This window comes from Nematolebias whitei, chromosome 20, assembly GCF_014905685.2.
Source record: "Nematolebias whitei isolate Nwh7 chromosome 20, NemWhi1, whole genome shotgun sequence".
Classification (NCBI taxonomy): Eukaryota; Metazoa; Chordata; class Actinopteri; order Cyprinodontiformes; family Rivulidae; genus Nematolebias; species Nematolebias whitei.
This window is the reverse complement of record NC_056517.1, coordinates 32,737,560-32,760,415: the sequence shown is the minus strand read 5'-3', so window position 1 is coordinate 32,760,415 and position 22,856 is coordinate 32,737,560. Positions and strand designations below refer to the sequence as shown.

The 22,856-nt window shown below is 38.8% G+C and overlaps 2 protein-coding genes across 2 annotated transcripts in view; one reads left to right on the top strand and one right to left on the bottom strand.

The window, feature by feature from the left end:
* The window catches only part of LOC119426617 (melanoma receptor tyrosine-protein kinase), a 531,032-nt gene that overhangs the window by 410,591 nt on the left and 97,585 nt on the right, over positions 1 to 22,856 (bottom strand). The window lies entirely within an intron of this gene.
* The window catches only part of nebl (nebulette), a 100,727-nt gene that overhangs the window by 28,540 nt on the left and 49,331 nt on the right, over positions 1 to 22,856 (top strand). Inside the window, exon 4 of the mRNA XM_037694188.1 lies at positions 5,051 to 5,158. Coding sequence (XP_037550116.1) covers positions 5,051 to 5,158 — 108 coding nt within the window. The remainder of the gene's footprint in view (positions 1 to 5,050; positions 5,159 to 22,856) is intronic.

Below are 22,856 nucleotides of genomic sequence, written 5' to 3'. Positions count from 1 at the left end.
TATATATATATAAATAGATAACTTAAAGTTTGGTGTTTAGCTAAAACACAGTGCCACTAAAGAAGGTAAAGCTGTTGTTAAAGCTAAAAGAAGCAGAACACTAGCTAAAGCTAGAATAAGCAAAACACTAGCTAAAGCTAGAATAAGCAAACACTAGCTAAAGCTAGAATAAGCAAGGCACTAGCTAAAAGCTAGAATAAGCAGGACACTAGCTAAAGGCCAAAAGAAGCAGGCACTAGCAAAAGGCTAAAAAAAAATCAGGAGACTATCTAAAATCTAGAATGAGCAAGGCACTAGCTAAAAGTTAAAATAATCAAGACACTAGCTTAAAACTAAAAGAAGAAAGTATTAGCTAAAGACCAAAACAAGCAGATACTAGCTAAAAGCTAAAAGAAGCAGGCACTAACCAAAGGCCAAAATAATCAAGCACTAGCTAAAAGCTAAAAGAAGCAGCACACTAATAAAAGCTTCAAGAAGCAGAAAAATAACTACAAGCTAAAAAAACAGGGCACTGTCTAAAAAACAACAACAGTAGCTGAAAATGAAAAAAAAAAGCTAAACTTCTTTAACTAAAGCCTAAATAAGATGAACTTTAATCAACATCTTAATGAACTAAAACATGAGCTAAAAGCTTAAAGAACCATAAAACACACTAAAAGAGCAGGATACTAGCTAAAAGCTAAAACCACAAACAGTATGTTAGCCAACAGCTAAAGAAGTTGAACACTAGCTAAAAGCTAAAGGTTTCAAAAGGCTGACTAAATGTTAAAGATAGCAAAAAGCTAGCTCATAGCATCAAAAGGACAAAAATCTAGAAGAATCAAAGGCTAACTAAAAGTGAAAAGTAGCAAAAAACAGCAGCTAAAAGAAGAGACTAGTAGCCAAAAGCTAAAAGTAGCAATAGGCTTTTTAAATAAAGCAAAATGCTATCTAGTATCTAAATGTAGCAAAAGGTTAACTTAAAGGTAAAGGTACCAAAACTGTGGGTAAAAGTGTCAGAAGGCTAGCCAGAGGCTCTAAGCTAAAAGAAGCAGTGGTATGTAAAGCTGGAGCAGATGAAGAATTAATGTAAATAAAGTCAAATATTTTGAATAGTACAAAAGTTACAGAAACCTAAAGGCACGGTACTCTTCTGCTGAATGAGCCGAACATTTGGTATAAGAACAGCTAAAATATTTCAAAGTCTGCAGGAGTTAGATTGTCAAAACCACAGGGAAGAAGAAAAGTAAAATAGTGGAGTGACGCTGACTCATACCATCAACAAAATATTTACTGCAGTTTATGACAATAAATTTTAGATTTTATTCCATTTTTTTACAGATGACTCTGAAACCAAAGATAATTTCTGGTGTTTGTGCTTCGGCTCATTAATTTACCATCTCAGCTCAGCAGGAAGCTCCGATCTGAAGGATTCAGTTTGTTTGGTTCTGAGAACAGAATCACTGTGGTAGTGTGCACGCATGCACGCACGCACACACACACACGCACACGCACAGAGCGTGTGAGTCATGCCTCTGATAGAGGTCAGTGGTGAAGCTAATGGTTTGTTGCCAGTGACTGATGGACACCAGCAGCACTACATTAAGTCTGAATGAGCTGCAGCCGTCCCTCTGAAGGTCGAGCTGCTGAGCAGGAGCTAAAGGAACGCTTGATGTTTGTCTGAGGACTGAATCAGACCCCCTGATGGGTCCTGCTGGGTCCTCCTAAGGCACCAACAAACTGAAGAGCTGCAGCTGCAGATTAGTGACAACTAACTCTGGGAGAAAATCCTGATCCAGCCCTCGTGTCTGTGAATTTATCTCTGCATGGTCCTTCAATAATCTGAAGAATAAAAGAAGTGTGAAGATTATGAAGGTCTCCAGCAGATGAGGATGTCTGCCGGAAACCAGAGGGAAGCATCATCTTTCATCTGTTTATCTCCTGAAAGAGAAGGATTCATATCTCTGGTTAAACCCTTTGTGTGGGTTCGGACTAATTTAAGTTCCAGACATTTCATTAAGAATATCACAAAAAATAAACATTTTATCATCTAAAAACTTTACCAGAGTACAATCGTTTCACCAGAGACTTTAGTTCATGTTTTATCACCTGCAGGATCATAACTGTAGCACTAGTCTTTTCTAAGAAGGCTATAACTCTAAGTACAGAAGAGTATACAGTAACTCTGAGTACAGACAGCAACTCTATTCACTGTTACACAAATCCTAGCGTATCAGTTATTTCTGAGTATAGAAGACTATAACTCTGAGTACAGAACAGTATAACTCTGTATGAGAGAACTATAACTTTGAATATAAATGAGTAAAACTGAGTATAGAAGACTATAACTCTGATTTTAAAATAGTATAAATGAGAATAAAGCAGTCTACTCTGAGTATAGAGGAGTATATCTCTAAATGTAGAGTTGAATAATTACTTATAGAGGAGTATAATCTTCAGTACAGACAAGTTCATCTGAGCGTAAAGTAGTATAACTCTGAGTACAGAGTAGAATATCTCTAAGTTTAAAATAGTATAACTCAGTATAAAGCAATCTTTATGAGTATAGAGTATGACTAAGTGTAGAGGTGAATAATTACTTATAAAGGAGTATAACCTTCAGTATAGAGAAGTTCATCTGAGTGTAGAGTAGTATAACTGAGTACAGAGTAATATATCTCTAAGTTTAAAATAGTATAACTCTGGCTATAAAGCAGTTTTAACCCTGAGTACAGAGTAGTGTAACTCTGAGTACAGAGAAGTATTAACTCTCAGCTGCATAAATGTTGTCAAAGTCCAGAAGAAGAGCTGACATCCTGTCTATTTTAACATTTCTTCATTGTCTTCTTGTGTGTTTTAGAATCTGTGGTCCTAGTCCTCCTCCTTTCAGACCTGATTTTACCTTCGCTCTCTAGATCCCTCAGGTCCTCTGGAAAAAGTTCTTCCGATTGGACCTAAAGTTAGAACCAGAACCCACAGTGAGCCATCTCACCTGTGGACCTGAGATCAGCTGAGTGTTGATCAGTTTGGCTTTTAGTTAAAATATATACATTCACGGCTATTTTAAATTGTTTGTTTGTTACACTTGTATGAAAGGTGCTTTCAAAATAAAGTTTGGCTGAATTTGACTAAGATGAGGTGAGGGTGCGGAGGGTGCTGCAGCACCCCCTGATAGATGCCAAAGGACATGAATGTCCAAACCTAGTTAAAGAACCAGTTATTAAAACAGGCCGTCTTGTTGAGACTCAGTTACAACCACATCAAATTTCAGCTCAATGTCTGCGTCGGCCACGTTGAATCAGTCGATGCCAAATGTTAACGAGCTGTAGACCTACAGTACATGTAATGCTAACATTCTGACGGGGATAATTACAGATTTTTGCAGTTTTATCTGTTTTTAAATTAGATTCATCCACCTTCAGGTTCTTCTGACTGAATGATCGTGGAATTTATTATTTTCAGTCGTCTTCCGGCTTCTGCGTTTGAAACCCAAAACAAACAACCATTTCTGACGCAGAATACCTCTGTAATAATAACCTGCGGAGTGGAAAAGTCTTTTCACATCATTAGACAAAAAGTTCCTGAGAAACACAGCGAGTGTTTTTAAAATAAATCTGATTTTAACAGCAGAAATGACGCCTCTCTCTCCCTTTCGTGACCCTTACTGACTGTCTGAGACGTATTTTCTGGCTGCGAGGAGCTGAGTGTAGCTGTAGGTGGACTGCTGTAATTATTTCCACTGTGTGGGAACGTTTAAACATAAAACCATTATATGTCGTCAAAATGATCCAGGTAATTAGCTCTTTAACCTCTTTTTGTGTCATAACTGCAATGCATTCTGGGCCATCAAACGCTAGGCCAGACTTTCCAAAAGGCTTATGGGGTATTAGCCCCAAACTCTGAAGTTTACAGTAGTGGTGTGTGATGCTGCAAAATTTGGTATCGATCCGATACCAAGTGAATACAGGTCCAGTACTGCTGATATAGATACCGATACTTTTAGATAATTGCGGTGAATTTTGACGACGTTTAAGTGTTTTGTGATTTTTCCTTTAGATCATTTATTAGTTTAAAACCCAAGATGGAATTAGGCAAAGTTTATAGGTAAATAAAAATACTTTAGTATAATAACAGTTTTTTCCTGAAAAAACAGAACAGTAACAAAACAATTTTCCCCATACCTTGTGATGGCTGGATTTTTTTCCCCCTTAAACAAAGTGCACAAAATGATCACTTAAGAATAAATTAAAACGTTGTGTTCAGAAACTATGATAATTAAATCACAATTATCACTTCATTGCACTCCTTATTTTGGATTTTTTTTTTCTTAAATAAACAAACTGTACAACGTTATCACACCACAACAAATGCTTGCTTGTCTGGCGCCACTGAGTCACGTGATGCTACAACGTCAACACACTGTGGGTAGAGGCGGAGCAAAGTTGCCTGCTCTGTGCTGGGACAGGAGTGGCACTAGAGTCGGCTGCATCTTTGATGAAACCGCAGCACAGCATACAGGAGAGAAACTGAACCTTAAGTATTGATCGCATTACACTGGTATTGATCAATATCAATACCATTGTTGGTATCGATATTTGGATTGATCCGCCCACCACTAGTGTACAGGGCCCAAAACTTTAATATAATCTGTTGGAGTCAACTCTGTCTGTTAGTAAAATATCTCATAAATTGGGAGTGCGCTTCTTGTGGGTCTGAGTTTGTTTGTGGCTCCTCGGACCGATGGAGTCCTTTGGATGAAGGACGAAACATCTCAACAAAGAAGGAACCGTCCAGATGACCTGACTGAACTTTGTTGGATTTTTTTTTAACCTGGATTATTGAGCATGAACTTTGATACTTCATAAAAAAGGTTTTAATAAAACCATCAGTAATAAACATTTGTAATTTGTTTACATTCAATACATTTAGGGTCCCGAAAGTAGTTATCCGAAAAAAAAAAAAACATCTAAGGATGAATATTGTTGTCGTTCTGCAGCAGAGGCATTAATCTCCGTACCTCAGGTAGATTTTTAAGACAAATATTTTTTAAAACAGGTGTTTTCTCCTGCAGGTGAAGTACAAGAAGGACTTTGAGGAGAGTAAAGGCCGAGGCTTCAGCATGGTGTCCGACACGCCGGAGATGCAGAGACTCAGGAAGACCCAGGAGCAGATCAGTATTGTATGTTCGCTTGGATTGTGTACATGTGTGCGTGTGTGAGGGTGCATTGGTCGGTGAGCTCAGGATGTATTTAACACAAACACAAAAATGCGAAGAGGAGCGTCTATTACAAGACTTACGGTAAGGGGAACCATTTTATTTGCTTCGTTGGATCACAGAAGCTGTTTTATTTGTCACTTTTATCACAAAGATTGTTTTCTAAAACCTGTTTTTATTATTTATTCAGAGTTTGTTTTTTTCAGTACAACGAATCAGTAAAATCGTACACCGATAAGCGACGCCACTTTCTTTAAAAGCCAACTTCAGAGTTTCTTATTTACAACTCTACAGTCATTGCATCCATTTGAGTAGCCTGAGTTTTAATGTTTTGTCATGTTCTCTTATGCACTTACTTTTTGCTATTCAATTATTAGTGCATTTATTTTATTATTATATGCACAATAAATAACCATAAATGTAAAGTCCTGCAATGTGTGATTTTGTGTGTTTGGGATTTAAAAAAAACGTGTGAACAGACGATCCACCTGCGTGACCCTCAGCAGACGACCACAAGGTACAGTGAAGTGTTTTTGTTTTTAAATACATTCTGTCATGATTAGGGTTTTTCAATGTTTAGTTTTCTGTTTCACGCTTTAATTTCATGTATATGTAGATTAACTGAATTGCATGCGTATTCATCAGTCTGTGAGAGATTAAGAGTTCTTGGACAGAGGATGTGCAGAAACAATCAGACATAATTCAGGTCATAAGAAACCCAGTTCAGGTTCTGAGAAGACCTCGGGTTCAGAGGTCGCTTCTTCCTGCTACTATATTATTTTATCTAAGTGTTGTTAAATGCATGTTTATTTACGTTAGGCAATTGTTTTATTTTGTTACAAGAAAAAAATGCTTGATGGTCTAAAATATGAATATCAGCCATTGGCTGCCCTGATTTCTGAGATCTGTAGAAAAACACAATTCTGTCAAACTCCAGCTAAAGTCTGAAACAAAAATAATGTATTTAAAAAATAAAACATGGTGTGGGCGATCAGTTAGCCCTCAGAGCATCTGTTGGGGATGACACTCAGCTACTAGCACACTAAATCTTACCTCATCGTCTGTAAAACCGAACGAGTTAAACATTTTTGTGTCTGCTAATGTGGTAGCCATCTTGAATCTGGTTCACTTCAAAGTTAAGCACATCCAAATATGACTTTCCGAAAGTTTTTTTAAACCCATCCAGTTTTTTTTACATAAAATATTTTGCTAACAGACAAATGAACACATGCACAGGACTTTACATGATCACCCACCCTTCTTAGGAGTGGGCGTTCATGTAAAGTTTGTTTATTTCCGAGCACTTGCAGTCCTGTTTCTAAATTTAATGAACACGTTCCATCACTGCTCTGGATTATCGCCCCTAAATATATTTTTTACTCTTCTCTTTCTTTTTATAATATTTACAAATGTTTTCCCTCTTTTATGATTTTCCGTCTGTTCTGTTTACCTGATTTATGGTTTTATTCTGTTTTTCTTCAGCTCGGCTGTAATTACGACACCAACACTTCACCTCTCGCTCCAACGCTGCCACGTTCTGCTGCCCACTCACTTTCACTTCAGCTCTGCTCAAGGTTGACCCGGTGGAGGAGGGAGGTGAGTGGGAGGCTGAATAACCTGATTTCTCTCTGGCAGATGAAAACAAACCGATAAACTTTTAATTATTTCTCTTGTTGCTGCTGTTTTTAAACACAACAAACAGATTAGAGATTTTTTTTTTTAGCTGCATGTTAAACTGATCCAGGCTGATGGGAACTGTAGTTCCAGGTTCGTAGTCTCTCCTGTAAATCTGGTGCATTATGATATTTTAGAATAACGTTGAAATGTCTTTGTTTATCTGAGAAAATACTCCTCAAGCTGAAGTGTTTTGGGGTTGTGCTTAAGAATGGTAAAACATTAAATTAAGATTTTTGAGAAATCTGCTTCACACTGAAGGAGGTTTTCTAAATTTGCCACGTTGTGGAGAGCGTAGCAAGGTCATTATTATTCATTATTAATATTATTAACCTTTATTTAAGCAGGCAAATCCCATTGAGATCACAGATCTCTTCTGCAAAGGAGGCCTGGGCCTGAAGGCAGCCTAACATGGTCATTTTTGTATTTATACTTATAATTACTATTATATGAAACTCAGATGGCTTAGATGACATACTTCATAAGACAGTTCTGTGAAATGGTCGCACAGCTCAAGCCATCTTTCTCCTCCCTCTGGTTGTTCATAAATCCAATGAAGCCAGCCACTTCACGCTTAGATGTGAGTTTTCAGAAATGAAGTGGGCCGAGCGGAACCAAAAGAGACGTGAAGAACTCAGCTGCGTGTGGAGCGTGATGCTTTAAACGTGTGTCAGCCGTCGCCCTTGTGTCATTTACTAAACTTAAACTCACTTCAGCTATCCTCTTTGTGGTTAGCTATGTTTTAAACCAACTACAAAGTTACAGTTGGTCATCATCAATATTCACCTGTAATAAATCTGTTGTTATTTAATTCCACGTATGGGCGGTCACACACTATTGTCATCAGATAATCACATTACTGAGCCACTGCACAGCAGTTTGTTTATTTTATTCATATGTTGAATATATCAATATGTCTGGCTCTGTTACCCCTCACTCAGCGACACAAAGGCTAGTGTGCCGTCGTCAACCCCCCTCACTGTCTCCGTCCGTTCAGAAGACTCACTGAGGAGGCCAGAACACATGTCAGTCCCAGACTGAGGCATCTTGTGAAAATCTTAAAGTATCCTAGGGGTCTCCTTACCATTGGACATACCCAGAACACCTCCGATGTCCAGGGAGCATCCTTACCAGATGCTTGAACCACCCTGTGGAGGAAACTCATTTAGACCACCTATATATCCACAGTCTGTGTTTTTCTGTCTCCACCCAGAGTTCGTGACCACAGATTAGGGAGGGAACGTAGACCAACCGGTAAACGGAGAGCTTCTCCTTGCAGCTCAGTTCCTTCTTCACCACAAAGTCCGCCTAGAAAATATTAGACAAAACAAATCTGAATCAAGAAGGTGTTGAAGCATCTTCCAAACAATTTAACTCCAGCAACTATAATAGAACATATTAACCTCCTAAGATCCGAACTCTTGCATATGTGGATGCCAGGTTGTCCACATATGTGGATGCCAGGTCCTAGGAGGTTAAAGAGCTGTTCTGTGGGACTTAGTGACACCTAGTGGCTACATTTATAGATTGCAACCAACAAAACCTTTCGTATTGTTTTGTGTTTATAAATAAAATCTATTTTGGCCACAAAGGTCCTTCAAAGACCTCAAGCTACTGTAAGAAGTGGGGAGTTAAACATATTATTTATGCAAGTGAAAATATTCTAAATTTCTACTTATTTATTCTTATTTTTTACTCCGAGAGGCCAGGTTTCCCATCAGCATGATGCATTCCTTCCAGCCCACTCACTTCATGAGCTCGCCTTTGACACTTCATACACACACTTTATCAAACACACTCATACTGTAGCCATAACTGGCTCTGAGGTTTGATTAAGGCCGCCGTGGTGATAAGGTCTAGAGTAGAGGGCTAAATGTAGACGTTAGAAGTGATAAAAGGCACCAGATGAGCTGACGTTCGGTCAACAGACTGTAGAAGACGAGGCAGTTCAGTCGCAGACGGGTAGAAGTTAGAGCAGGAAAACGTTTGAGTAACAAGAACAGTGTTCAAGTAATCCAGAAACTGTGGGAGAGGCCTTGAAGAAGAGCTAGCAAATACTGAGACATCTAACCGATCGGCTCGTTAAAACCAGTTGAAAACTATAACAGACTTTCTGAAGAGAGGCTAAACGTCACATAGAGGAAAGAAGCTGCATCAAAAACCCAAACAGAAGAAAACAAGAACAAATCAGAACATGGAGATTCAAACTCAGATCCAAGGTGAGTTCAGACCTGAAGAATCTATTTTAAAATCCACTCCAGATAAGTTTTTTTATTTATGAGTTTGACCATAAGAATGGAAAAATTCAGCATGATGGAAGACAGAGTCAAAGAGGTGACCTTCATGTGAGGAAGACTGGACAGATGAAGGGTCGAGGCCCAACATAAGATTTGTTTTTAGGTTTCTGGTCAGATTTTAAGCTGTGAAGTTGATTAATTATTTGTTAAACTCCCAGTTTACAGGGTTTTTTTTTTATATATATTTTGAACAATAAGAGAAACTTATTCTAGTTTAAACCCAATTTATCACAGATTAACAGTTTGGACCAACACTGTGTATGAAGGATGAAAGTTAAAAAATAAAATTGGTCAGGAAATCCTTGAGTATGTAAGTTACTAGCAGAGTATCTGTGAGGGTTCTCCATATTGGAAAAAGAAAAGTTTTCTGCATTTTTACATCATCTGATTTTTGGATTATGTAAACAAAAAACTTTGATACAGTAGTTAGTCCAATTGGCTTCGGTAAGCCAAGGTCAGAACACCAAGGTCCCTGCCTTGGGCTGCTGGTCACGACACCCTGCACCTGACTCGTATGACCCCTCCTGCAAGTGGTGGGCCCACCGAAAGGCAAATCGATGTAACTCATTTGGGCTGAGCATGAACGGGCCCCATTGACCCACGTCTGAGTTTCGGACATTGAGGAGTTTGAGTCTCTAGGTTTTATTTACAAGTTAGGAGCGTGAGATTTACCGACAGATACAGCTTCTGCAGTATTGTGGAGTCTGTGCCGGTCCATTGTGGTGAAGAAGGAGCTGAGCTGCAAGGAGAAGCTCTCTGTTTACTAGTCAAGATAAATTCCTACCCTTACCTGTGGTCATGAACTTAGAGTAGAGACTGAAAGAATGAGATTGTGGATCCAGGCGGTCTAACGGAGTCTTCTCTGCAGGGTAGTTGGACTGTCCCTCAGAGATAGGGTGAGAAGTTCAGTGCTCCAGGGGAGACTCGGATTAGAACCGCTGCTCCTCCACATCCAGAGGAGACAGGTGAGGTGGTTCAGGCATCTGGTAAGGATGCCCCTTAGACACCTTCATAGGGAGGTTTTCCAGGCATGTCCAACTAAAAGGACACCCAGGGAAGACTCAGGACACATTGGAGAGACTACATCTCTCAGCTGGTCTAGGAACACCTTGGAGTCCTTCTAGAAAAGCTTGAAGAGGTGGCTGTGGAGAGAGAGATCTAGACCTCCCTGATCAATCTGCTGCCCCTGAGACCTGAGCCCAGAACCAGATGATTAATGGATGAGTGGATGTATGTATGGATGGGTGGATGGATGTAGTAGCTTATCTTTTTTCCATATAGTACAAAACTCTTGAGCTGGTCCTCAACTTTTTTAAACACTTAGACACTTTGAAAGCACTTTAAATCAAAGTTAAGCAAGAATTGTTTGTTTAAATGAGAACAGGAGTTTGTTTATTTCAAAATCAGCTAAGAGGAAAAGTATGGAAAGCCAGACAGATCGTGATTTGCTCACTCTGAGGCACCTTCTGTTGTCTGAGTAACTTTGTTAAATACGTCGCAAGGCATAAAAATACAGGTACACTATGACTCAGCAAGCTTAGAGGAAGTGAATGTATAAATATAGTTTTTCCTGATAAATACCTATACACATTAAGTGTTCTGAGCTCAAGCTTATTGTAAATGTTTTTATGTTGAAAGATTTTATTTCTAAACAGACGAGCTCAACATGAATTGTTTTTACCTCAGTGGTGACCCACATGGAGCAAGAGAACTCTGCTGCTTCAGCTTCAGATGGAGAGACGGAGAAAGTTTCTTCAGTGGAGGGAAATAAGGAAGAGTCTCTACAGAAAATGACAGCAACATCTGCGAGCACAGCTGTTTCTACGTCTGCAAAAGAGTGGGACGAAGAAGAGAAGATGGAGATCAAAGGTGACAGAGAAACAGATGAGGAAGAAGATGAAACTGGAGAGGATGAAGAGAATGATGGCGAGTCCAAAACAAAGAAATGTTTGGGTCATTGGGAGTCAGAGGTAAGAATGTTGCACAACTTTTTGAATTCATTTAGAAAAATCAGAAAGTGAAGACACATGAAAACGGCGTGAACGCTGAGTGCTGAATGACTGCTGAAGAAGCTAAAACTGACATCCTGATGCATGCTCAATAATCCAGGTAGAAAAATCTACAAAAGTTAAGTCTGGTCCTCTGGACATTCAAAAAACAAAACAAAGCAAAACAAAAGAAAAATGTAGAAACGTTTTGTCTTTCATCCAAAAGACTTCTTCAGTCTGAGGTGCTGTATTCAGCTCAGTCTCTTAAATAGCACCTTCTCAGAGTGGATCAACCAGTTTGCTGCTGACAACCAAAACCAGCTGCTCACATGATCAAGAAGGACTATCAGCCTAACAATGAATCATTAGCACACTGATGGCTGTTTACTATTCACAGGGGGTTGAGTGATACTAGCAATCACAGCATTGTAAGAGGGGGACAGTTGAACCCGGAGGCCTCCACCCCTGTTTAACGATAGACGATTTCTTTTCACAAAGATGGCCTCCTTTACTCCTCTCTCAAACCATCGTTCCTCTCTATCCAGGATGTGAACATCTTCATCCTTGAAAGAGTGACTTTCTTAACACCAACCAAACTGGTTTGTTCCACTTTGGAGTAAGCTGTTCGGGGAAGAATCAGTTTTGTGTTGTGTGTTTCCTTTACTGATGAAGCCTTCTGGATCGAAGGCGAAACGTTTCAGCACAAAAAAAAAAGAAACTGTCCAGATGACTTGACTGAAAAATGTTGGATTGTATACCTGGAATATTGAGCATGGACTTTGTTGTTTGTTTTGCTTTGTTTTGTTTTTTGAATGTCCAGAGGACCAGACTTAACTTTTAAGCTAAAATTGAGTTTTTAAAGCTAAAAGATATGGAACACGAGCCAAAAGCTAAAGGTAGCTGAACATTAAAAGAATGCTAAAATAAGCTAATTGCTAGCTAAGAGTTAAACGCAACAAAATGCTAGCTTAAAAGCTGGAAGTAGCAAATGTTAAACTAAATGCTAAAGTAACAAAACGCTTAAAGCTAAAATGATTTAAAGGCTAGCTCAAAACTAAAACTAGCAAGTTTAACCAAATGCTGAAGCATCTAAATACTAGCCAAAAGCTAAGAAAATCAAAATGCTATCTTGAAACTAAAAGTAGCTAAATTTTAGTTAAATTAGCAAATACTAGCAAATGCTAAAGTAGCAAAACATTAGCTAAAAGCTAAAAAGACTGAAAGGCTAGCTTTAGCTAAAAGTAGCAAAAATTTAGCTCAGTGCTAAAATAGCAAAGTTATAGCTTAAAGCTAAACACATCAAAAGCCTAGCTCAAAATTAATATTAGCAAATGTTTAACTAAATACTAAAGTAACAAAACAATAGCTGACGTGAATGCTTAAGTAGCAAAATCATGGCTAAAAGTTAAGGAAATCAAAAGATCTTAACTAAAAGTATCAAAAGATTGGCTAAAGTATCAAAAGTCTAGCTGAAAGCTAAAAGTTGCAAATGGCTAGCTCTGAACTAAAAGTTTAAAAAGTTTAGCTAATGTAAATTTGCAAAACATTAGCTAATAGCTAAAAAGATAAAAAGGCTAGCTTAAAACTACAAGTAGTAAGGTTTTAACTAAATGCTAAAGTAGCAAAATGCTAGCTGAAAGCTACAAGTATCAAAAGGCTAGCTCCAAAATAACATTTATGGTTTCTCAATTAAATAAATCTGTTTTTTTTTTCCTCCAGGTGTTTGTTTCAGTTTTACTTTCTGTTTATTCTGATCCAGTTTGAACTGCTGATTCTTATAGGAAACTGAACCGACCGGGTCTCCTAAATTATTTCCTCGGTCAGCTGGTTTCACTAGTGTCCTCTAAGGCCTTTGAGGATTTTGTGGCTCTTTGATGAGTCCTTCTGAGAGGCGGACTCGGTAGATTGACTTGGCGCTGGGCGTCACCTGGCACGGCAGGTCACGGCACTGTGAGAGGATTAATGCAGTTACAGATGAACGTGGGACATTTTTTGCCTTTGACAGGAGATTTTTCATGATCTAAGTCTGTCCTCTTGAAAGAAACCAGGTTTTAATGAATGAACGAGGAAAAGTTAGTCAAATAGTTCAGTGTCTTTTCAGCCCAAGGAGCTGAATACAGATAAAAGGTACCCATTGTTTAATGGTCATCTTAATTCTATTTATTGATTTTAAAAATCTTTCTGTGATATCTGCCTCATAGAGTAACACATAATGTTGAATTTAAATTAATAAAATTCTGTCACATTTTTTTTCAGGCCTCCTCAGACGTAAAGCCTCCGCTGCCAGACCCAGCTTTCAACAGGAGATGCAGTTTGATCGTCAGCGATGTGAGCTGGCTTTGTTGCTTTAACACTTTGGCCCCATATTTACAACCAGAATCTTGTTAATGATGGTTATCTGGTATAATCTTGTTATTGTTGGTCTAATATTTACTTGTTTCTGTTAACATAAACTCCAACTCTATGTAGGATCTGCTTTGACTAAATGTATTTTAAGGAGACAAAAGGACCTGATTAAGCAATAACTTAAATGACCAAAGATTAAGATTTGATTAAAACGTATCTAATATTTGGACACTACAAAGTACTGTAGAAACAAAAAAAATTACACCACAGTAAAGTTTATTATGACAAAAACTTTACTCAAGAAGCTTATGATAATCATGAAGTATAAAAACCGTCGAAGTCCAAAAGCTGCTACATTTTTTATCTTCAAACCACAATTAATACTCAATAAAACTCTTAATAATTAGTAAGTTGTTTACCTTGGAACCATGTGTATTGTTTGTTTCTGTTCATAGATTTAATTCCCAGCAGTAGAATCTCTGCTGGGTTTGGATTTCCTCACAACAGGACATTTTACGTTTACTTGGCGTGTTGTAGAAAGGATTTTGTTTTGTTTATCTTGATGAGGAAGCTCACTGAGGACTTTTTTGTGCTTATATTATCAGGTTTAAATAAAAATTGGTGTTTTCCACCAGTTCAAACACCTATGGATCAGAAACTAAACCAAAATACAAAAACTGAGTGAAGGACTGGGTCCAGGGCCTGATCTGTATAATAATCCTCAATGGTTTTCCGTTTGTCTCTCATGGTTGGGTAGGACTTTTGGCCCACTCTTCTTTCCATCGTTGCTTCAGTTCATCAAGGTTTCTACTCAGCTCTCTGAGCATTTCCATCAGGTTGGTCTCTGGTCTACAGACGAAGACGCTACATTGGATTATGATCCACTCATTAACTGCAAGGAGCCCAGACCATCAGCCCTCCAGTATCGTGCTCGTCGGCAGCACCTAGACCATTTATGGCGTTCACACAACAGAGACATAAACATGATGGCTAACTGAGACATACAAGTGGCTCCTTCTGCATCAAAAGCCAGAGTTTGGGAGTATTTTTCTTTCTATGAAGTTAAAGGGAAAAGCATAAACATGTTTGCAGCCAGTCGAGGAAGAAGAAAACCAGCTAATGGTAGCTGCTAACTGCTAGCCGCCTCTTTCCATTTAGCTAGCAATGTCAAAGTTTCCACCCAACTCGATAAAGACAAAACATTTACAAAGTTCACCCAATATTTTATGAAAAAGATTTAAAAAACAAGTGGTTATTTAACCCGGCAAATCCCATTGACATCACAGATCTCTTACAAGGGGGGCCTGGGCCTGAAGGCAACATAACATGGATGTTTTTGGACTGTGGGAGGAAACCAGAGGAAATCCACGTAAACACAAGGAGATGCAAACTCCACACAGAAAGACCCCAGGTCCAAATTGGGGCTTGGACCCAGGACCTTGCTTTCCCTTCAGAGCCATGGTCCTGATGCTATGTTAAAGGCTAATACTGATGCTAATACAGCAATGTCCACCCTCTACAACAGGAACAAACACAAGGTGGTGAAGTTGCTGTGAGTTTGTGTTGATATGTTGTTTGTTGTTGTGTATTATGGGTAAACATCACAACTTTGGTCTCATGTGTCCAAAGGACATTGTTCCAGAAGTGTAGTGGTTTATTCAGATGAAACATAACAAACATAAGTTGTGACTGAGGCCTCTAGTGTCTGAGATAGAGCATTGCACGGTCTGGCCTTCAGGGGGAGTTTGCTTGGAGTCCACCACTGGGAGGATTGGAGGCTAAATGTTTTCTGCTCGTGAATAATCTTCCTCTGTAGAATGATGGACTCCAGGGGGTTTGGAAAGCCACTGGAACATGTCTGGAAAATGCTAACATCACGTTTCATGTTTGACAACGACTCGTGACTTTGTGGTAACATCAACAAGTTCACCAACGTTCTTTGGGAAGGTTTAGTGAAGCCACAACTCTTCTGCCGTGTTTTGTTTTAGGCCTTGTCACTAAAGTTAAAAATATCTGAATGTTTTTGCCTTGTTGAAGCAAACTACCAAACCTTTTATTGGATCCACTTGGACACATGGTGCTAACGAGGCTAACTATGAAGCCAAACCAACACAGTCAATAAGTGATAAATGTTTACGGTAAGATCTGCTGCAGTTTTTACGCTCATGAATAAAACCTTCTCTGAACTCCTCTCTTCTAATATAAACTGATCTCAACGTTGTCATTGGTAACGACCCGCCAACGATCCAGCTTCAGGCTTTTATTCAGCACAGATGGAGCGTAAACTCACTGTTTGACTTTTGCTGCAGCTTTTTGGAGCAAATATCTCAAATGAAATAGCTATATACGGTGAATGATGTTAGAGGATGTGGGAGGGTGAAGTATAGTGAGTGACTCATCGGAGCCAGTGGAGGCAGGTCGGCCCACTTTAAAGAATCATCTAAACTCATTCACCCAGCTGCTGCCGCTCTCATGTATGTCAGAAAATCTTGCATTAAAGAATCAGCTGCTTCAGACTTAGGAAGACTCCAGACAGAATCTGTGTCACTTTTTTTTTAATCTCTGAATCTCTGTGCGAAGCACCATCCTGTAGGCAGATAAACCATACAAATATTGCTGTTTCCATGGAAATACTTTAAAGATGACATTCTCAGTGAGAGAAACCAGATTAACAACAACGATGAGCGGAAACGACTCCCAAAGGACTTTTAAAAACTGTTTTGGCACAGATGAAATCAGTATTTGGTTGCTTTAAGTCTGTAATTTTGTTCCTGTAAGGAGGCCCTAAATTTAAAAAGCATCACCTTTATTTAGTCTGACGAGTAAAAGTTTGTTTTCTGTCCGCAGGTCAAATATAAGGAGGACTTTGAAAAGATGAAGGGTCAGAGTCTGTTTGTTCCTGGAGCTGAACTCATCCACGCCAAGAACATCAGCTCTGTGATTTCTGAGGTCTGATCTTGCACTACTGTACCGCCCACCAGACGTTTGTGACCTCTTCATTGTCACTTTATAAACTTGATGCAATTTGTGATGGTTTCAGTCAAAGTACAAGGAGGAAGGGAAGAAGGAGGCTTCTCTGTCCCTGTACTCCGTCCTGCCTGAGACTCCAGAGACGCAACACGCCAAGGAGGCTTCCGAGCTGCAGAGTGAGGTAAACGTCAGGACTCCTGTTGGTGTCCAAATATCACCAGGCTTGCAGCTCCTGCACATCACATTCGTTCATGGTGCTCCAACTGAGCATGTAGACAAATCTGTGAGGAAGAAAAGATGAGCTAGAACATTGTTACCTTCTACAGATAGTTTCAGAGCTGCTTCTGAGGTTTAATGTAAGAGAAATGTCTTTAAAAAGCGATTTAATTCAAATGTACCAGTAGTTATTTAATTTGTTTTGTTGTTTTGGGAGGTTGTCGCATTAAAATTGTTCTGTATGTCTGTTTTTGTTTTCAGATAAAATATAAAGGAAACATAAAGACGGAGATCTCCTCGTCTCTTTACTCTCTGCTGCCTGAAACCACAGAAACACAGTTTGTTAAAGAGCTGACAGAGATGCTGAGTGAGGTGAGGACGGACATCACAGTGGTGCTCAGTTGAGAATGATCTGACATCCTGGACCTTTATATAGAGCAGGAAGTGATTCCAGGTTGTTTGAAACGATCCAACCTTACTGTCAAAGTCAGCTGAATGTTTCCATTTAAGTAAAAAAGATGAACCTCTCAAATCCAGCTCGTATCTGTAGGTGGAACTACAGATGTCCATTTAGCAGGATCAGCAGAGTTGCGAATTCCATTAAGTCCTTTTTAGCAGGAGAGAGCGTAAGTGAAGTAGGACACAACTTAAACAAGACAGTTTCTGTTTTATGAGTAATGTCCTTTCCAGTTTGGACAATGTGAGAAAAACTTCAGACCAGAACCTCATCGTGGTGTGTTCATGTTGCTGCTGATCTGTTTTATGTTGCTCTGTTCATTCGTGCTCATCTGCTCACACAGACTCATGTTCGTGCTGCTGTTCGGCGTATTGTTTTTATGCAATTAGTGCTTAGTGTATATTTAGTTGATGTTTTTCTTAGTTCATATCTTAGATCTTATTGTTTTTCTTTTACATTTTATTGTTGGATGTAACGGGGACCCTGCGTACATAATTTCGCTCCACCACATGTACCACATGTGGTGCGAACGACAATAAAGAACATCTGTATCAACACATGTCCCCGACTACTTAGAGTGAACATTTGTTTTAGGACAAATTCAAAATTCTGTCAGCAAGACTTCGAGCCTCTGAGACTCACGTGAGGAAATTAAGAACCTCTGTGAATGTTTCAAGACATTTTGGAGACTTCTTTAGGTTCAGCATTCTCTAACGAGACTTGAGTGGTTGTGTCATGGTTGGAGGTTGTAGTCAAGACCCAAAGTGCAGACACATCAGGCTGGACTCAGATTGTAAAAAGCAAAACTGATTTTATTAACAAACCAAAAACAAATTGCTGACGTGGCAGCAAAACAGAACTACATAACTCAGATTGATTATTGATTATGATTGTGGAGCCGAGACAGCACAGTAGTTGTATAATGCAGAATCAAATATACAGCAGTCCCTCGCTACTTTGCGGTTCGTTTTTCGTGGACTCGCGCTAATGCGATTTTTCAAAACAAGTTGGACATGACACACAACTGGCTGATTGGTGGATGAGTCGCACGATCGGCCTGGAATTTTTATTTTAAAATAAATTATTTAAAATTATTAAGCACCTGCTGCACATTTGTGCAGCCCACACTGCAGGATAAGCTTCTTGCTGCAGCTGTTCTTCATGCAGAGTGGAGAAGGGGCGTGGCCATGAATGCTTGCAGTTAGATCAGAGCTGCGGAGGCAGATAGAGGGAACTCATGACATTCTGTGATATTTTAGAGTGTTTAGAGTTTAGAAACATTGTTTATAATATTGCAATAGTATGGGAAAGGTTTTAAATGCCTATATATATATATATATATATATATACTGTATAGAAATACTAAAAGTATTACTTACTTCTTGTACTACTATCCCTACTTTGCGGCTTTTCAATTATCGCAGGGCTTCAGGGTACAGATCCCCCGCGATAAACGAGGGACTACTGTAAGGGCAAGACTAACGAATCAGAACAACAAACACCTGTGCAGAGACACAAGAATCAGGTGTGAGTGGGCGGGGCCGGAGCAGAGGCAGAGAAACAGGAAACGGAACCAAACACAGGAAAAAGTGACAATAATCAAAACTCCTTCCATCAAACTCCAAAAATACCAAAATCACACATTATGATAGGTTGTAGCCTAGAGAGATACTACCTTTAATTATTTAAAAGTCCTAAAAAGTCTCAGCTACTGACAGTGAACCTCCCTCTGCTCCTCAGAATAAGTACAAGGAGGAGGGAAGGAAGGAGCTGAGCAGCAGTTTGTACTCTCAGTTGCCTGAAACCACCGAGACGCAGCTGGCTAAGACCGTCCACGAGTTTCAGAGCGAGGTACTCTCACAATCGGAGCCGTGTTTCAACTCGGTCAACGTGTAACGTTTAAATTAGATAAAAGATTTTACTGTTATGTTTCAGAAAAAGTACAAAGAAGACGGGAAGAGGAAAGCCTCCGTCTCTCTTTACTCCCAGCTCCCAGACACTCTGGAGATACAGCACGCTCTGGAAGTGTCTCAGTTGCAGAGGGAGGTATTTCAGCTTTGTACCAAACTTACCTTCAGCTAACAGACAGCTGTCAGATATTTATCTTAGAACTCTCATGAATACATTTATAAACCAGTTTATAAATCTGTTTCTGTAAAGACTTGACTTCTGACGTCAGCATGTCCTCTGTCTTATGTCTCGTTTGTCCACCAGTTGAATTATCGACCCAAACTGCTGAGTAAAGGAGAACCTTCTCCTCTGTACTCTCAGCTCCCCGACACCGCAGAGATCCAGTTTGCTCGCGAGATGACAGAGCTGCAGAGCGAGGTACACAAACCTGAGATGAGCACGCAGATTTATATTCACTCATAAAGTCGTCATCCGGTGACATCATGATTTGTAACATGTTTACAGAAGACGTCTTAATTCAGAATTTAATAAAATTATAACAGAAAGTTTGACAAAAACTACCAGTTTGAGTTTAGAGCATCAGATGGTTATTTAATCTCAACTATAGAAATGCAGCAGGAGAGCTGAAGTTATTGTTAAAACAAAGCAGAACAGTAGCTAAAGGGAGCACAGCCAGAGTTAAAAGGAGCAGAACCTTAATTAAAAGCTAAAAGAAAAAGGGGAAAAGTAGTAGTAGAAAGATTGCTAAAAGCTAAAGGGTGCTAAACAACACCTAAATATTAAAACAAGTAACACAGTAGTTAAAAGCTAAACTGATCAGAATAGAAGATAAAAGCTAAAAGGAGCAGAAAGCTAACTAAAATCTACTAGGAGCAAAAAGATAGCCATAAGCTAAAAATGCTAAACAATATTTAAAGCTAAATAGACCAGATGTGTAACTAAAATGTAACTACAGAGAAGTGGTAGCTATGATATTACCAAGCGGTAAATGGTAGCTAAAAACTAAAAGGAGTAGAACAATAGCTAAAAGAAGCTAAAAGTTGCATAACATCACCTAAAAGGTAAAAGTTTCATAAAAGGCGCATAAGACTGGAAAAAGGAAAACCTCCATGTGAACACTGAGTCAATGTTCAGACAATAAATGATTGTGAATACTAACATCTGATGGACTCTGTCGACCATTATTTTTTTAGAGTAAATACAAGGAGAGCGGTAGGAAGAGCCTCTCCCAGAGTTTCTACTCTCAGTTGCCTGAAACAGCAGAAACTCAGTTTGCTAAAGCTGTAGCTGAGCTGCAGAGCCAGGTGAGGTGCTCACACAGGTGTAATCAGTGTTTGTTGCACAGATGTGGCGCAAATAACCATTTGTTGAGACTTGTGTGTTTGTTTTCAGACGAGGTACAAAGAATCGGGGAAGAAAGGCGGGAGCTCCAGTTTGTATTCTCTCCTCCCAGAAACCTTAGAGACGGCTCGGGCGAAGGAGGTCTCTGAGCTCTGCAGTGAGGTGCGGCATCAAAAACACAAGAAATTTTTACAACACCATCATTCTCTACAGTTTCTACGGGGGTTCTCAAATTATTCTCCACTGCACTTTGGTTTCAAGTAATTTCTGTTTGGGTTCATGTCGTAATTTACTACAACCACTCGTGTTTTTTTTTTTCTCTTTATGCCTTTTAGCTTCACATCAAAGTTCTGCTTATTTTTCTAATTAGCATATTTAGCTTGTAAATAGTTAATATCAATGTTTCTAGAGGTACTTGAACCACAGTTGGAGAACTGTTGGTCTAGATGGTTCTATGGCTTTACGCCAGCTCTGTATTATCATGAACAGGTGAAAACTTCACGTATGAAATGTTTTTTTGTTTTTATATAGTGATCATTGAATCCATGTCTACACCCAATAAACCTAAATGAACAACTTTCAGACAATTTTGTAGGTGTTGAGCTAAATTAGGTGTGTTAGTAGTCGAGAGTCATCCTGAACACTGAGATGAGCTCTTAATAAATCGTGTGAGATATCTGATGTGGTCACACATCAGATATATTTCAGATATTTTCAAGATTTGACTACAAAGCCTCAATGTCCACCATTTTTCAAGATAATCCTAATTTTTTGGGGTCACGTACCAAACGGCCTTTCATTTCTTAAAGATCTGCCTTTATTCAATGAGAAAGTTGAACTTACCTACCTTACCAACAAACAAAAAACCTACCAATGAACCGACAAACCAAACAACTTACCCACCTATTTACCTACCTACCTACTTACCTACCAATCTACTAACAAACCGACAAACCAACCAACCAACAATCCAACAAACAAACAAACCATGTACCTAGCCACCTGGCTATCCGTCCGTCGTCTGTCTCTTATATGTAATTGACATTGCTTCATCTAGTTTTGTGTGTTTTTCCCATGAGTGTTCCATTTTTTGTTATATATTTTGCAGATAAAGTACAAAGAAGACAGCAAGAAGGATTTGAACATCAATCTGTACTCTGTGCTGCCTGAAACCATTGAAACCCAACGAGCTAAAGAGGTGTCAAACCTGCAGAGTGAGGTGTATGATTAAGTTATTTATTTATTTGTTTATTTATTGCATTTTAATGTTTTTTTCTTTCTAACCACATCTATAAACAAGAAAGTTTTCTCCTGTTCAAGATTATCCTCAGATAATAAAATAAATGTTAGTTGTTGTTTTTTTTGGCCTCACGCCACACTTCCTACCTCCATGGACAAGAATTTGTGTTTTTATAAATTAAATAGTTTTGATGTCTCATGTGGAGTCCCTCAGGGGTGAGTTTTCGGCTCATTCTGGTTATATTAGATGGAACTCTCCCTGTTATAAATGTTTTATTGTTTATGAAGAACGTGGAAAGATGCTATGTGATTAAAGTTTTCAATCTGATCATATCTTTTTCAGGTGAAGTATAAAGAAGGTGTGAAGGATAAGATTCAGAGCAGTTTGTACCATCGGCTGCCTGAGACCACAGAAACACAGCTGGCCAAACATCTGTCTGAGCTGCAGAGTCAGGTACAACCAGAGGAGAGCTACGGTTTGTTAGCTGGCACGGCTGTTGTAAATTGTAGAGCCGCTCAATTGATGATGGGGTTGTTTGAATCAGAATTGACATCCAGATGAAGGTGGTAAGATGACAGGTGGCATAATTTATCTGTGAATCAATGTAAGTTGAGGTCTAAGACTCGGACCAGGTCTGTGAACTTGTGTTTCCGAGGATCGACATGTTACATGAACAAAATGTGAAATGAGTTCAAATCAAGCTCCAGTGGGCGTTAAATGAAGCCAGTGAATAAAAACCTGGTGCCTTTTACCTCTTACCTTCAAAACTCATGATAGATTTGTGATCATCATAAAAAGTGCTGAGTTGGGCAATAGATACTATATTGTGTGTATATATATATATATATATATATATATATATATATATATATATATATAATCGATATTTACTTTATTGTAGTAGATTTTCTGACTGTTGAAGCAACAAAAAGTAAAATAATCATGTAAGACTGATTAACATTTTTATCAATTTGATTTAAGATGGCTACCACATCGGATCATCATTAGCCAACACAGATGTAGCCAAAACTTAGACAGTTTGACAGATTATGATTCAAAATTTTGTGTGGTAGTATCTGAGACTTATTATTAACACATTCTGAGCACTAACAGATCACATGAGGTGTTTGCTTAAAACTTTGGCATTCAAGGCAGTGGGTGATATGCATTCCCTCCGTAATTTTTAATATATATATATATATATATATATATATATATATAT